A 15,906-nucleotide genomic window follows, 5' to 3' on the forward strand; every position below is an offset into this window, starting at 1 on the left:
ACACACATACAATCCGATGTTGGATGTACACAGCCGCACACAAATGAAATATAAGAGATCTTACACATCCATAAAAAGCCCCTCACCCACATCAAATGCAGAGCTGTGACCCCCCCCCCCCCGAAAACAGAGGGGTTTCCGACCCTCCGCAGCAAGAGCTTTAATCAGCTCCAGCTTGCATTTCCCCGCGTGGGAAGCGGGGCGTGCTCCATATTTTGCCCCCTCACAGTCGATCAAAGCTTATTACAGTCATTTCCATGAGGAATAAGGAGAGGGATTTTCCACTGAGGGTTTGCGTGAATGGAGAAGATATAAGTTGGTTGGTTATGAGGTTTATAATGGCCGTGGGAATGGGCACAGAGAGGACAGAGGGCGAGTTTAGCCAAGACTTGATTGGGAGGGTGCAAAATGAAGGATATTATTTTGTTTTCTGGTTTAGCATTCATCACCTTAATGATGATACACAATATACCTAATAAACACACATGTAAAGTGTAAAATGCAACACGAAGCTCATTTGCAACAGCAGACAGACCTTATTTTCTTCAGAGGGTTAGGTTGGTATGACCGCTTGTAGCCGAAGCTAATTCCAATGATTTGATTCTAACTAAAGCCCCGGGTGGCCTCAGCTTATAAAGCCATGTTCATTTCCCCTTTCCCCACACTGGCAGTTAGACAGACCCCATGGAAAGGCCTAGAGGACATTCACAGGAAGAGCAGGATGGATTAGAGGAATTACGCACACATATTTGTAGGTTTGTGTAACCATCGTGGTGGATAAATGGTCTGAATGAGGAGCAGGGCAAATACAGTGTGTGTTTATGGAAAGCATGCAGAATCAGCGATAGAAAGAGAGAGGAATGGAAAATAAAAAGTTATTCACACACACACATGGATGGGATTTAGTGTGTAAATCTCAGTTTACTGAGTGGTTCTGCCACATCATCTCCACGTGCCTCTCAGTCACATGAAGTGTGTGTGTGTGTGTGAGAGTTTTTTGCGTCATGTATACTCTTTGTACTCCAGCTTATTATTACACCGGAAGATTACAGATATCATCTAAATCATTCACAGCTTCAGAACTTCTAAATATTTATTTTTTATAATGACCATTGTTAACTCACACACACACACGCAGGCAGACACACGCAGACATGGAACTGCACAGAGAAATGCTGAAAGAGATCTAAATCGGCAGTGATCCACCATGCAGCTGCAGCGTCGACGACCTGGCGAGCCGCGCCACCTGTCAGTCAGCGTGACGCTATCTGAGATTAGCTGCCAACACGTTTCGTTCCCTCACTTTCTCTCGTCTACCTAAAGTCCGTCTTTACTCTTAATTTCTCTCTCCAGCTCATCTTACTTTTTATCCCACAACTTTATATATTGTTAGTAATGGCTGGACTTTTTGCAATAGGGTTGAAATTAATGAATACAATACTAATAAGTCATGTACAATATATATCACCATGTGGCATATACATGCAAAGCCACACATACATGGCATCCAGGATTTCGCATTTAGAAATGGAAATATTCAAAGGACAATCCAGATAAAGAGTTCCTGCCTGACATGTTTGATAAACAGAAATCAGGATCTTGTCTTAAGGGAACTCTGGCTTTTGTGTAGCCGACTCATTAAAAGTTTTTCCAGATACATCACCCCTCGACTCCACTGAAGCGGGAAAAGGGGGTTTGGATGCCTTCCAGCGAGTAGCAAAAGTAATTGATTTTAGCTGGTGTACAGGGAGACGCAGTTCACGGGTTAGGTCAAAGTTTCTTCTTACACCACAGAGGAAAGACAACAAATCACATTTTTTCAGCGCAGCGTGTCAAAGGACAGATCAAATGATTCGGTGAGCGAAGGGCATTCACGATAGACCCGTGTACAGTTTGAACAGTAGTGTAGATATATATACATGTATGTATAGATGTGTAATACCTCTTTTTATGTAGTATTTGAGAGATTTATTCACCTAAAATATGTCAAGTTCCCGAGCAACCTTCCCCATACATCACAGAAAATAGATCCCTGTTATGTGGATTAAAATGCTTTATCCTCTACTTCATTTTATTCAATCACCGAGTCACATGACCAATAGATCGTCTATAACCACATTCACACGCACCAAGCTACACACAGAGTAGCAGCCAGTGATAAATGGAAAGCTGCACAGGGCAGAGAGAAGGGAAAAGAAGCCTACAGTGTCCTAATCTCATTAGCTCATGTGTTAGCCTCGCTCTCAGTGGAGTAGCAGACTATAAACTGAGCCAGTCACAAGGAGACAGAGCGAGTAGAGAAGAAAATCCCAGAGACTGATGAGCAAAGAGAGAAAGAAAGCATCGCTGCCTCTCTTTGAGATCAGCGTTTGAGTCCCCACTACATGGAGGTTTGTCTCTAGCGTGTGGATCCCCTGCGGAGAAGCCCCTTTTGGCTCTGCCTTTCATACTCCTGTCTCATTATAGCCGTCACAGGCACGGGCAGCTGGATATTCCTTATCATCATAATAGAATATATATAGAGATTTTTTTCGTACACATTTATTCTTGTCATAAAAACATGTGCCGCCAGTCCTCATTAAAAAACCAGTGGGCGTCCACCTTTCGCACGGTAACGAGACTCGATCAATTAAAGAGCCAGTAAAAAGAGGTTTTCACACACAGGTGACTGACCCCGATTTTGTCAAAGTATCAAATGACTAAAAGGAATTACATTTGTAATGCCAACATCTGATGTACATCATCTGGCCACATAATAAAACCAGGATTTGTGATTCATGTTTCGACGACCGCTCAGAAAACATCTATATACTCTACTCGCTTGAGTCAAAAGATGTCCCTATGCACGCTTTTATAAAAGTTTAAAGAGACAAGGTGCATCAGAAAAGTAGAAATGAACTTGCTCCTCAGCCTTTCTGCAAATACACTCGGATGTTACAGAGCTGCAGCAGATCCACCGGAGCGGCCTCCAGTGGCAGCTGTAAGGTTCCTTTCTGCTAAACAGTCTTTTGTTCAGACAGCTTGACGGTCCTTGAACTCGCTCCCTGATCACTTAATATTTGCTGCAGACTTCCCCCTTTTTAAGAGAGCGACCAAATCCTAGTTGATTCAGAAACAAACCTGTACTTGTGTCTAGTTTTTAATTGTAATGTTTTTAACATGTGCTTTATTGTATCCAGCTGTATTTTGTCTAAAAGATTGTAACGGTGAGGTAAAAGGAATGTTAGTTTAATTTAAAGCCCCTCTAGGGATACGTGTTGCAAATTAGCATCCGCTATAAACGCTATGATGTGCATATAAACCATAAATAAATAAGTCACTATCAGGGTATAGGATTAGGGGGGATCATAAGTAGGAATAAGAAGCAAGAAGTGCTTTGATCTTACAAGGACCAACGTCTTGACGTGGTGAGAATATGGTGGGGTGTGCTGTTATGTAACAATATCCAATATATATTAAGATCTTTGACACACCAGAGCAACTCTGAAGAGACACGAGACAATCCTACTGTCCTACAGTGCGCAGATGTAACCTTCTGTCAAATGTAACCAATCAGAAAGACTTCCGGCACATTTAAGCAGACGTTTGGTTGTTTGAGGTCCGACCTGAGGAAGGTCTTTTTCAGATCAAAACCTTTTCTGTTCATCGCAAAATGTTCTCGTGCAAAGCTCCAGGGAACGCTAACAGCTGCTGTAATTTCACGAAATGTCAAGAAAACCTTTTGCCTCTGTACATCCTTAGAGATTCATCCAGTAGCAGTAAGGAAAGAGCTTCATGTCTCCCATCATTTGCCAAATGTCCAATGTTAAGTAGCCTGACCCCTGGTCCATTAAAGAGACTCGAGACGGCACGCTGCTCGGAGCGGTGAGACGCAGAGATGGACCGAGACTGACACCCTGAACAGTGCCCTGCACCGGGCCACAGCAGCTGCACGCAACAACACACACAGTTCACCTCTGGGCCGTTCTTTACCTCTGTGTGGAGTAGGAAGAGGTGTTACCAAAAAGGTCCTGGGAACTCCAGCACACACACACACACACACACACACACACACACACACACACACACACACACACACAAAATGACATCCAGTGTTCCGAGTGTTGGAGCTGAATGTGCAGATTCTTTAATGCTCAGACACCTGGTACATGCACATGGTAATAAATAGAGAAATTGATTGACCTTTCATCGCGATGCCAACTGTGCCTTAAATATCATTAGTAAAGCACAGCGAACGAAGCACATCTTTAAGTTAAAAGTCATGTTTACAAATATCACGCAACAGAATATGCACGTTTCATCATTTCAGCCTGCCTAGTCCACAGCTACAATTCCAGCTACAGCACGTAGCAGGCAGCCTGAATGATTGTCGCTGACCAGAAAGACGCTTTCTCTGCTTTAAAATCTACTTGTTTTACTCATGAGGATTGAGAAATGTGCTTAATGTGAAATAGATGAAATGCAAACATCTCATTAAAGCAGCAATTTGCATGTAAGGAAAGAAATGTGTTCACTAATGAACTTTCTTCTCCTACATTGATCAGCCAGCTACAGAACAATGACACCACTTTTAAATCAATGCTTGATGTGTCGTGGCATTGCAGTCACTGCACATGCACGCTAAAGGGGCCTGCAGGTATCAAACCAAAGTGGATGCAGTGACTTGCATTGAAAGACAACACGGTGAAACTCTACGTGAGCTTTTACCACTTGCAGTTTTTTGTCATGTTAATTAAAACAACTTTCACACGCAAAGTATGTGATAATGTGAGTTATTTTAAGCCACATGAAGACAACTGAACATGAGTGTGATATTTTGTAATGTTTCGGTGGTTAATAATAGGATAGTGTTAGTGCTCTCTGTCTGCTCTGTCTGCTCTGAATCTTTGCTTTTGTGAATCCTGGTCTGACTCTGTGCAGCTGGAAATGCCTTATCTTGTGTGTCCCAATGGCCTTATAAGAGTTCTCTCTGAAACCCCTCCTCCCTTCCTCACTGCCCCAGAGGTAAGAGTCCGCCAGAGCATCTGCTCACTACGCGGTAGCCTGCAGCCCTCCCTCACTCTCCCCCTTCTTTCCACTCTCCCTCTGGTTTGCCGTGGACAAGTGAGCTGCTCCCCACCTCCTCCTCCACCCTAACAACTAACAAGCCTCCAGTATTTACTTGCCCCGACTGCATCCCAGTTCTACTCTAGGGATAGAAGACCAGGAGTCATATTAATAATCCTCCAAAAAAGGGAAAATTGTCGGACTAAATTTGTCCTCTCCACCAAATTGTAGTTTTTATCTTAGCCTTAGAACTCAACTCTAGTTGTCTGACTGTTTAGTCGGTCTTTTAGGGCATCAATTACAGAATAGGTTACTGAGTTCTAAATGTAATAACTGGCCTTATGTCTCGTTCCCGTCATATGGGATGATGGAGTGTATTTCCATGTTTACGACCCACGAGTGATGACGTCATGACATTACCGTAACGTGCAATTCCAGCTGAAGGTTAAAAAGAAAAAATATATTTTGAAGTTCTCCCGAGCTGAATTTATTTATTTATGTCTATTCTCAGCTAAACCTGAGAAGTCAGTGATGGTTAAGTGCTTTAAACTTTCATTCGCAACACACCTGTCTGCATGTCACATTAGTATCCATGAAGTAGGAAAGGGAACTATGAAAATAAAGAATTTGGTATACAGCCATGGAGTAGATATTTCACTAACAGCAAGACGATCGTGGAATTAACTGCACATTTCAAAGCTTTGTTTTTTTCTTATTGTACAATGATTATCATTCTTTTATTACACCTGTAAAATCAGTAGCCTCGGATAAGTACTGTCCAAGTCTTTACAACCCAAATCCAATAGATCAGCAGCAGCAGAAATGTGTGTGTTGTGTGAGGTTTGTGTTATTGTCAGCAGCGGGGTGGTCTGCGGGCCTCCCTGTGGGGGTTATTTACCCAGTTACAGAGCTGAAATTCTGCTGAGTCTGTCACATTGAACATTCACACAATCATGCGGAGACACACCGGTACACACACACACACAGAAAATGCACAATGTACGAGTGAGTGGAACTGTGTGCACAGACGGAACGCATTCTGTACATCACATAAATCTATAACTGCTGTATTACACACCCTCGCAGCGCTTACACAGAAGCTTTCTCTGCCAGTGCCGGTCCATTCAGATGAAGGATGACGACCTAGCGGAGGCACAGGGTCCTCTGAAATTAGCCGCATTTATAACTGCTGTGACAAACACGTGCACGCACACACACACACACACACACACACACACATTTCTCATATGCAAACACAGAGTACCTCCCTCCCTTGTTTACTCAGTTTTCACATTCACGTTGCTGCATTACAACTCTGTGATGCTTTCTGTTGGACAGATGGTTGTCTGGTGGCATTATGTGTTTCCTTGTATCTGTCTACAACCTGTCCTTCCTGCCACTCCCTATTGTAATATTTGTATACCTCCACCCAGGAGGATTTGTCAGCAGGATTAGTGATAGAACTACTGGCCTGTGTTTCTATGAAACTTGGTGGAAGGGTCAAAAGGAGTGGATAGAAACAGCCTTGGCGGAGGTCTGCGCTCTCCGAGTGCCCTTCTACTTCCAGTAAATGTGCTCTCTAATGCTTCTTTACATATCGCCAAGACACAAAAACCTCAAACCTTTTAAGAAGTCAGAGGTCAGTCCGACCAAAACTAATCTTCCTGCTGAAATTTGAGCAGATTTTTCAAGGATCCGCACAGTTTGGAAAATGGCAGAGGGCGATAGGTTAAAATATTTGACCTTCTAATGCAGCTCTTTCAGCCTCAGCAGACAGTCGGGGTGCCGTGCTGCTTAGTGTAAAGGATATTCAGTTGGTCAGTGCAGAAATATAAATGTGCTGGAGCAGAGGCGGAGGCTGTCGGTCATCTGAATGTGTGTGTGTGTGCGTGTGTGTGTGTGTGTGTGTGTGTTTGAGCGCAGAGGCCTTCCCTCGGCCAATGCCTCATCATGGGTAATGTGCCATGATGAATCAGAACCTAATCAATGTGCATTAGCATTAGGATTTATTCCCACGCTCGCTCTCAGCGGGCAGCGGGCAAAATCAACATCACTTAGTCAAGGCAGAGGAGATGCTGTCCACAACCCACGTCAGCCAGCATGTTACATTCACACACACACACACACACACACACACACACACACACACACACACACACACACACACACACACACACACCCTTATTGAAGCAGGGTAAGCCACCCTGCAGGATCTAAGTGACATAAAAGAAATCGATTGTAATGTAGAGTCCAGGTAATTATTATTAAGATGACTTTTTTTTTTTACATGGCCTTGAATCCACCACCACATACGCACAAACATGTACATCCACAAACCACTAATGTAATGTGTTTCTGCTGCTAGAAATAAGATTGCAATGATTGTTTTAACTTGTCAGATCTAGAAAGCCAATAAGGGTTATGTGTTTGTGTAAAGGCCGTTTGTACGACGTGTTCACCATTACTGTACTACAGGTTATAACTACCTGATCTGATAACACAGTACACTTAAAGGATAAGTCTGGCGACATTCTGCGTTTTTGTTATTGCCATAAAGTAAATCAGGATAACGAAACTGATGAACTGTGAAATGCTTAATGTTAGTGTTGTTGCTGCTTTAACCTGTTATGTGTTCATTTGAGTTGACTCGAGCATGTGTGTGTTTGTTTTTCATGTCATTCATCAGTGTGAGCTGTTGTTGTAGGTTTCAAACTGTTTCCTCACATGTAGAAACACACACTTCTCATCCAATTCCAGTGAGATCTCTCTCTTTCTACCTCAGTCTTCTTTCAGTGTGTGTGTGTGTGTGTGTGTGTGTGTGTGTGTGTGTCTGTGTGTGTGTGTGTATGTTTGCTCTGGACTGTGTGTGCCGCTACGTCCTACCTGCATTGTGACGTCCCCCGACCTGTGCCATGTGTTGTCATTTTCTGTTTAACAGCACTTTTCTTTCCCTTTTTGTCCCCCCCCCCCCCCCCCCCCTTCTCTCACCGCCCACTCTGTTTTTGTCCCTGTTGACTGTGTGCAGCGGTGTTGTGCTCAATCCTGTGCAGCCGTGTTGATTTTTTTGACCTCCCCACCCCTCACCCCCGGTGCTTCTCTTGTGGTTTTTGTTTTTGTTCTTATAGTTGCAGGACCCTCGCATGTATGATCAGGTCTATCGGTACTTAGACCTTCCAGGGCAGGTATGTGAAAATACAGCCATTTTCTTTAAATGTATTTGTGTCTGCTACAGCAGCTCTTTACAGCTGTGTGTGTGTGTGTGTGTGTGTGTGTGTGTGTGTGTGTGTGGACAGTTGAAGTCTGGGAGTGCTTTATGTCCATGGACCGGAGTAAATATGTAAAAACTACTTCCACAAGTCACAAGTGAAAACATATACTTTAAATTTGGTCCGAGCCAGTCGATGAGCACTCCCTGTTCCCAAGCTTGTACGACGTTAAATTGTATTTTCTAAAATGTCTGAGCTAATGAGCTAATACATTATATACACTGCCTAGTTTAAAAATCCTCAGCACCTAGTTTAAGACGAGTACAAGTTTTGACAGTAGCTGCTGTAAAATGAGGGTGAATTATTTAAGAAGGAGGCGGCGCTGACATATGGATAATTATTTGGTACGTGTACAGTTAAATAAAGAGGAAGTGAATGAACATTATCTATGTTGACCCCTCTGGACATTTACACAGGTTTAAAATGTGTGTGTGTGTGTGTTACTTATAAAGCTGTCGCCTGTGCCTGTTGTTATAGTGTGTGACAGGCAGCCACTGTTTGTTTAGTCTTATAAGATGTCAAATACAATGTGTTTAACAGCAGCTAATCTGTTATCTTCCCACTCTCTCCCTCTCTTCTCCCTTTTTCTTTTTACTTTCTACCAAAGATTAAGGCGATAGACCGTCCGCAAGAGACGGACAAGATACCGCGGGCGCCTCACGATCGTAAGAAGGAGTGGCAGAAACTGGCACTGGGCGCAGAGCTCGCCCAAGACATACCTGAGGACAAACACAGAGAGGCCAACGGATCTGCAGGTTACCACGACAACAGGTATGTGAAGGTGGCTTCACGCATCTCACAGCTGGAGACTTTGGTTGTAACGAGAGCAAAATTGTCAGAGACGAACATTTAAGTCAAACTTCGAGGCAAAGAAATGACCATTTCTTAATGTAGGAAAAGTCAGCACATACACGCTGGTAGCACATTATGTATAACTTCTGATTTTAAATATCTATGAGTTAAAGAAAATCCTGATTTTGTCAGCAGGGTGTAATATACAAAAATAGAATTGCGGCCACTCCACAGAGTTGTTGCAATTTACACTTCAGCGACAACAGCTCCAGTTAAGGTTCTTCAGTCGTGATTGCGTTTATTGTGCCTCAAAGCTCCAATGCCACTCATATTCAATCATTTCCCTGCCCGTCATTGTGATTAATAAGACAAAGACTTTGTGCAAAGTGGTGTTTTTCCTTGATTTGTCAGTGCCATGAAGAGCTGACATAAAGTGTTTTCTCCCAAGTGAGTGATGAGGGAGTATACCGCAGTGTCAGCACATGTAGATGGTTGTGAACGCACGCTCTTTGAGCTTATGAGCAAATAGCCTCAGTGTCACGTAAAGAACAGACTCCCCAGCAGTGTGACACAGCCTCACATGATGCTACTTTCTTTAACTTTCATTTAAAATATCTCCATCACAGACTCACTGATAAAAAAAAACACCACGTCATTTCTAATTTTATTTATACAACAGATCAAAGTGTAAAATGTTGATCTCAATGTTACAAAATGTTTCCTTATTAATTCCCATCTTAAACGCTGCTTCATAAATACAGGGTTGATCATGACATCATGGTTTTCTTCATTTATTATTTCACGCATCTTTGTTGATAAAGAGTAAGCGGACTGTTGTACCCAGCATGCACCACATTCACTGTTTGACCACCTCTGTAGATTTACACCCGATCGATTATAACTTGTTCCCTGGGGGGGGGGGGGGGGGGAAAAAATCATCTTTATCTTGTAAGATGTTTTACAAGATAAAAATCATATTCGTCTTCGTAGTACATTTTCAAAAGCATCTAGAAATGAGGGGGGGGAAAGTCATTATTTGGGAGAAGTGCTCGCCACAGAGTCGACATTGCTTGATTGTTAAGGGGCCGTGAGGCAACGGTCACTTAAAGTCAGTACGAGTGAGTACGTACTATCAAAGGTTTGGAGAATTGGGTCTATTCTACATGTAGCATGAGCAGTAGTCAAAGCCAGGTTGTTTATTGTTGTGACTACGTTTAAGTTTTACTTTATTGGTGATAAGAATACAATTTAATATAACCACATACGCTAGATAAAAGCAAAAATCAGCGAGGTAAATTCAAACAAAATGTGAGTTAAGGACACCGTATCTCTCTGCTCAGGGTTCCCTTGTACTTGGAAGATATGGACGGGCCCTTCTCGCTGGCGGCGCTGCCCTACAGCCAGATGAACGAGCTGCTGAACCGTACCGGGGACAGAATGTATTCGCGGCCCCACGACCCTCCACCGCCTCCACCTCTCATGCACCCACTGGGAGAGATCAAGCCACCCTCTGTGATCAGGTGGGAGAGGAGACAACACATAGTCTCAGTTTTACGTCCCCTCGGAAGCCTTAAGTAATAAGCTTTTATGGTTTTGCATAGCAATTGCAAAAGAAAGTAAGAGGTGATTGTTTCCCCCTCTTAATGATGAAGTTAGTCGTAGTGAGTGACATTTCATTACTTTTCCTTTTTCATTCTGTCTGAGAGGATGGAGATCTTTCACCCTGTTAGAGCAAAAAAAAAACAAATGCCAGAGAAGAAGGGACGGACAGAAAGATGGAGGTTTTGTGGACCAAAGCTGAAGAAAAAAAGGAAACTGCTCGGAGAAGGGCAGGATCAATAAAGTGTTAAGGCCACAGAGCGTATTACAGGTTGTTTTTCTGCAGCGCACTTCTGCTGCATATGTCACAGTTTGAAGGGATGGAGAGATCAGAGGGAATGATTAAGGCTGTGGATGCAGCACCACAGAAATATCTCATAGATTTCCTTTTTTTTTTTTTTTTTTTTTTGCAGAAGTCCGTGCAGCTTTCTTCTTCTTTTACGGCCAAACTCTTCCCACATCTAGTTTTTATATACTTCTTACTTTTTAGCCTTTGTCTGACCTTTTGGTTCTGGTATCTTGCGGTTAACTTCCTTTAATAACTTACATCATCGTCCTCTATATCTCATTTTCTCACTTTACCCCTTTCTTGCACTTAATACTCAACACATTACTTTCCCTCTCTCTCTCTCTCTCTCTCTCTCTCTCAGTCTCTCTCTCTCTCTCTCTCTCTCTCTCTCTCTCTCTCTCTCTCCTCTCTCTCTCTCTCTCTCTCTCTCTCTCTCTCTCTCTCTCTCTCTCTCTCTCTCTCTCGCTCTCTCGCCTGCAGCAATTTTCTCTGTAGGAAGAAAATTGATTGCAAATAGGTTGTCTTTCTGTTGCAACGTCCTGTAGTAGCTTGATCACCCACACAGCTCAGGCAGCAGCTAATGGCCAATACTGACAACATTCTGTCTTTAATGTTCGAGTTACAGTAAGGTCTAGTCCTCTCTGATTCAGCGTACTGACACTCAGGTAGTATTATCTGGCATGCTGCGATTTCCAGTATTAAGCAGGGGCTGGTATGTAGCGGCATCATCACTTCAATTCAAACGTCTAAACCTCTCGGACAACGCTGCAATTAAAGTAAAAACTACAATATGTAGGATTACTTACACCAGTGTTAGTTGTTCCACTTAAAAGCAATTAATTTGATGAACTAATGTAGCTCTTAATTGATGATACAACACAGAGCAAACACAGCTGGATCTTCACTGCACTTCTGAACTTTGATTTCAACCATGGGTCTTCAACAGGGGGTCAGTGACCCCTGGGGGTAACTTATTATTGCAATATGCAACTTAATTTTAACCAGTAGGGGGTCCCTGCTCCGTCTCTCCTTCAGCTCCTGATTTAAACTTTCTGTCTCACTCTCTTAATTCCTCGTCATGACCTCCTTTTCTTTCTTCTTTCTCTCTCTTCTCTCCTCCAGTTCCAGTTCGGGTTTTTCCGACAGCAGACCCCAGTCTCCAGCACGGACAGGAGGCTTCAACTCCAACACTCCCCCTCCACCCGCCTCCCCCTCTTCCCCCTCCGCCTCCCCCGTTACCCTCCTCAGGCCTGCGGGGCACTCCTCCTCCTCCCATTCCTCCTCTACCAGTTCAGCAGCATCCCCCGGCAATCCCGCCTCCCCCTACTCCTCTCCAGATCGCCCCGGGGGTGCTGCACCCGGCCCCTCCACCCGTGGCGCCGCCCCTCCACTGCTCCCCGGCCCGTCTCCAGCAGGTCCTGGACAGGGGTCTACCCACGGGCTCTGGGACCCAGTCGGATGGCAGCATCCTGCCTCCTCCTCCGCCACCTCCTCCTCTGCCCCACTCAGCGAGGAGCTCCTCACCCTGTCCGTCAGGCCCGCCACCTGTGCCCGCCTTCCCCTCAGCAGGAGCCATGGCCTCCCCGCTACCCCAAGGGAGCAAGAGGCACCATCCAGCCAATCTGCCACCCATCAGCGATGCACGCAGTGTCCTGTTGGAAGCCATCAGAAAAGGTGGGTCGTGTTTTATCAGAAATGCTTGAAGAAACTTCCCCAGCCAGCAATAAGGAGTCATGTGTCGTCCTATGTTGTTTTTAAATTTGATTGCTTTGCAAATGGCAACAATTACATCAATGGTATTACATCAGATCTATAAAATTACAGTAAAAATTAATTCTTCAAGTGGTTAATAATTCATCTGCAAAACATTTGATAATTGATTAAATCATAAAAACGTAACCTGCTCTCATATTTTAATATTTGCTGATTTCATAGTAAATTAAATTGAATATCTTTAGGTTTTGGACTGCTGGTCAGATATGTCTTTACATGATCATAAACTCAAGTCTTTCCCTGCCTGTTGCTGCTTCTTCCAGGCATCCAGCTGCGGAAAGTGGAGGAGCAACGAGAGCAAGAGGCTAAGCACGAGCGTGTTGGCAACGACGTGGCCACCATCCTGTCACGCCGCATCGCTGTGGAGTACTCAGACTCCGAGGACGAGTCCGAGTTTGACGAAGGAGACTGGATGGAGTGATGGCCGTCAGAGAGATCGAAGTGGGAAAAAAGGCAGCGTTGGAGGCAGAGGACAAATGTGTTAAGGTGCCCCCCCCACCCCCAACCCAACCCAACCCTGCACTCCACATCTCGCCATCGCAGTCCTTTCTACTCTGGAAAGAACGTTGTTGCCCACTTTTTTTCTTTTTTTTTTAATCTCTGTCTCGTGGTTTGTCTTCGGAGGAGAACGTGTACGTCGCCCTCGTCTGTCGTCTAGTGTTCCAAGAGAAGTTTCTGCATTCATTCTTTTCTGCACTACCACACGACATTGTTTCTTCTGGATTTCTTGTGATGAAATCCCCCATGTTTACTATTGGTACACATGAAAATAACTTTTTTTGAAGAACCACATTTTTCTTTCTTATCTGTACGTCGATGTATAAAAAAAAAAGAAAAGAAAATAGAAAAGGAAAAAATGAAGGCATGTTGCATTTATCCTGAGTTCTCCAGCACCGTTTTGCCACCTGGTGGCTGAACACGGCATTGAATGAATGCCGTTTTATTTCATCATCTTTCATTTACCCTTTGTTCTTTGAAAAGCGGGCCAGTAGTTGCCTGACCACAACATGAACTCGGTGTGAACATCAGCTGGGTTGTCTTTTTCTGTTTTCTCTCTTGTTATCAGGACTGACTTTACCACTTAGAACAAGCAAAAAGATTGTGTTGGTATGTCATGTGATGATTGCCGTGTGGGTGAAAATGAAGAAGGGGAAGCATATGTCTGCTTTGGCCACACGTGTGCATATCCATCCACCTACATCTAACTTTTACTCCAGGGAAATGTATGCCAAGAGATTGATCTTTTTGTCTGTTGAGGTTCTAAAAAAAAAAAACACTGAGCCATTGGTTTTAAGCATATTGAGCTCCCATCATTTTCTCAAGTTCTTTGCCATATAAATGGACACGGGAAGTGATTAGATGCTGTAGAAGTACATCAGATTTCCTGCCTCTCTTATTGTCCCTGATGAATATTCAGTGTGCGGAGAATAATATTTGAATTTGGAGAAGGTGCCCATGATACTGAGAGTCTGACCAACACCAGGTACAACCCACTCAACACCACTGAAGGCAGCTCTTCCCTCAGATCCCCTGTTACTGTGTACCTGCCCACTTACAAGAAGCCTTACCTCCTTTGGTTCTACAGCAGCAAACAAAATAATACATTGTGTGTGATATTGCCTTTTCAGGCCCGAAAGAGAAGGATACATTCTGCCTTGTTTTTGGCTCATTTCAAAGAAAATGTCCGCCATCCTTTTCCGTTTGTTCGTACGTTCTTTCTTCTACTTGCCTTATTGTTCGTACAAAACGTATCGTTGAGTTGATGAATGTATTGTGCTGTTACTACTTACTTGCCTGCGCTTGTATGGATTTGCTGTTTCTATGTTTGGTGGTGGTGGTGGGGGGGGGGAAGGAAGAAACCCTGGTTTAAAAAAAAGAAAAAGATTAGATGAATACTGTATACCATGTAACTTATGTAACTGTTGACTGTAACAGTTTGCTTGAATTAATAAAAATCTAATGTTATGTTTCAGCCCTAAATGTTGAGCTGAGTGTCATTAAGCTAAAGTGAAAGCGTGTTAGATGGATCATGACCAAGACACAGAGTCAATTTTAGACATGAATTACTCCTTTCATCACAGGCACCATTAGAATCATTTGACATAATTGTGATATTAGATGTCAATTATTGCGAAATCGTCAAAATGAGCCACCATTTAATTTTCACAATAAATGGTTAGACTAAACAATCAATCCTAATTTAGTTTTGGGATACTATGAGCAAAATAAGTATGCTCCAACTTAATATTCCAGATGGTTATTAGACTAAGGCAACCAGAAACATAGTAATTAATGATGCCTTTTTAAAAATGGAGATTTGTGGTGTAAGCGCAAAAAAATGTGAAATGCATCATCTATTTATGCAGCTGGATTAAAATGATTAAATAATGCCAAATCAGTTTGAATTAGTATGAAATCATAAGTCTGATTTTCTTGCTGGATATTGTGGAATATAATTAATATCTTAAGATAAATTTGCTTTAGGAGAAAATCTGGCGGGCACTTAAAGAATTAAAATGGGTTCATGAGAATTAAGAGGATCAGTTGTATCTGAATGAGCAGGTCAGCCTTGGAAATGCCTCGGCCGTGATCCACCTAACGGAACAACTGCGGAGATGTATTTACGCTTTGAAGAACTGACAAATGTCAAATCACTAACAATCGAATCATGTCACTTATCCATACGTACGGAGCAACAGGGTTCTGGAATGATATATGATATCATGATATATATATAGTACCGACAGAACTCACCTCAGATTCTGTTTGTCAGATGTAGATAAAGAATCAAGGTTGAAACCGTTCATCATGTGCCTTCACACTTTCCCTCTCACCTCTCTCTGTTTCTCTCTCTCGCCTCCTTCTCACTTACACTCCTCTTTCTCCACTTCCCCCCCCCCCCCTCCCCCTCCTCTGTTTAGAGACACAACTGGGAAGAAAGCGACAGAACAGAAGATGCTCCTGGAGTTTTTTATGTTTATTATCTCGTCACTCGTTATAATTATCATTTCTTTTGTCCCCTAAGTCTGCAGTTTCAAAGAGGCTTTGGGCATTTGAGCTCTCATGTCAGGCTGGCACATGACATCTGTGTCTCAAATACACGTCAGCTTTGGGACCGTGTGGATTATAACTTCAATGCAT

General features: G+C 43.2%; 1 protein-coding gene across 1 annotated transcript in view; it reads left to right on the forward strand.

Annotated features, from left to right (window-relative positions):
* Nucleotides 1-14,099, forward strand: part of wasf1 (WASP family member 1) — a 57,571-nt gene extending 43,472 nt beyond the window's left edge. The window contains 6 exon segments of the mRNA XM_029425482.1: nt 8,172-8,228; nt 8,920-9,083; nt 10,445-10,624; nt 12,115-12,193; nt 12,195-12,666; nt 13,029-14,099. Of these exon segments, the coding sequence (XP_029281342.1) occupies nt 8,172-8,228; nt 8,920-9,083; nt 10,445-10,624; nt 12,115-12,193; nt 12,195-12,666; nt 13,029-13,186 (1,110 nt within the window). The 3' untranslated portion in view covers nt 13,187-14,099.
* Nucleotides 14,100-15,906: the final 1,807 nt, after the last annotated feature.

This window comes from Cottoperca gobio, chromosome 24 (genome assembly GCF_900634415.1).
Source record: "Cottoperca gobio chromosome 24, fCotGob3.1, whole genome shotgun sequence".
NCBI lineage: Eukaryota > Metazoa > Chordata > Actinopteri > Perciformes > Bovichtidae > Cottoperca > Cottoperca gobio.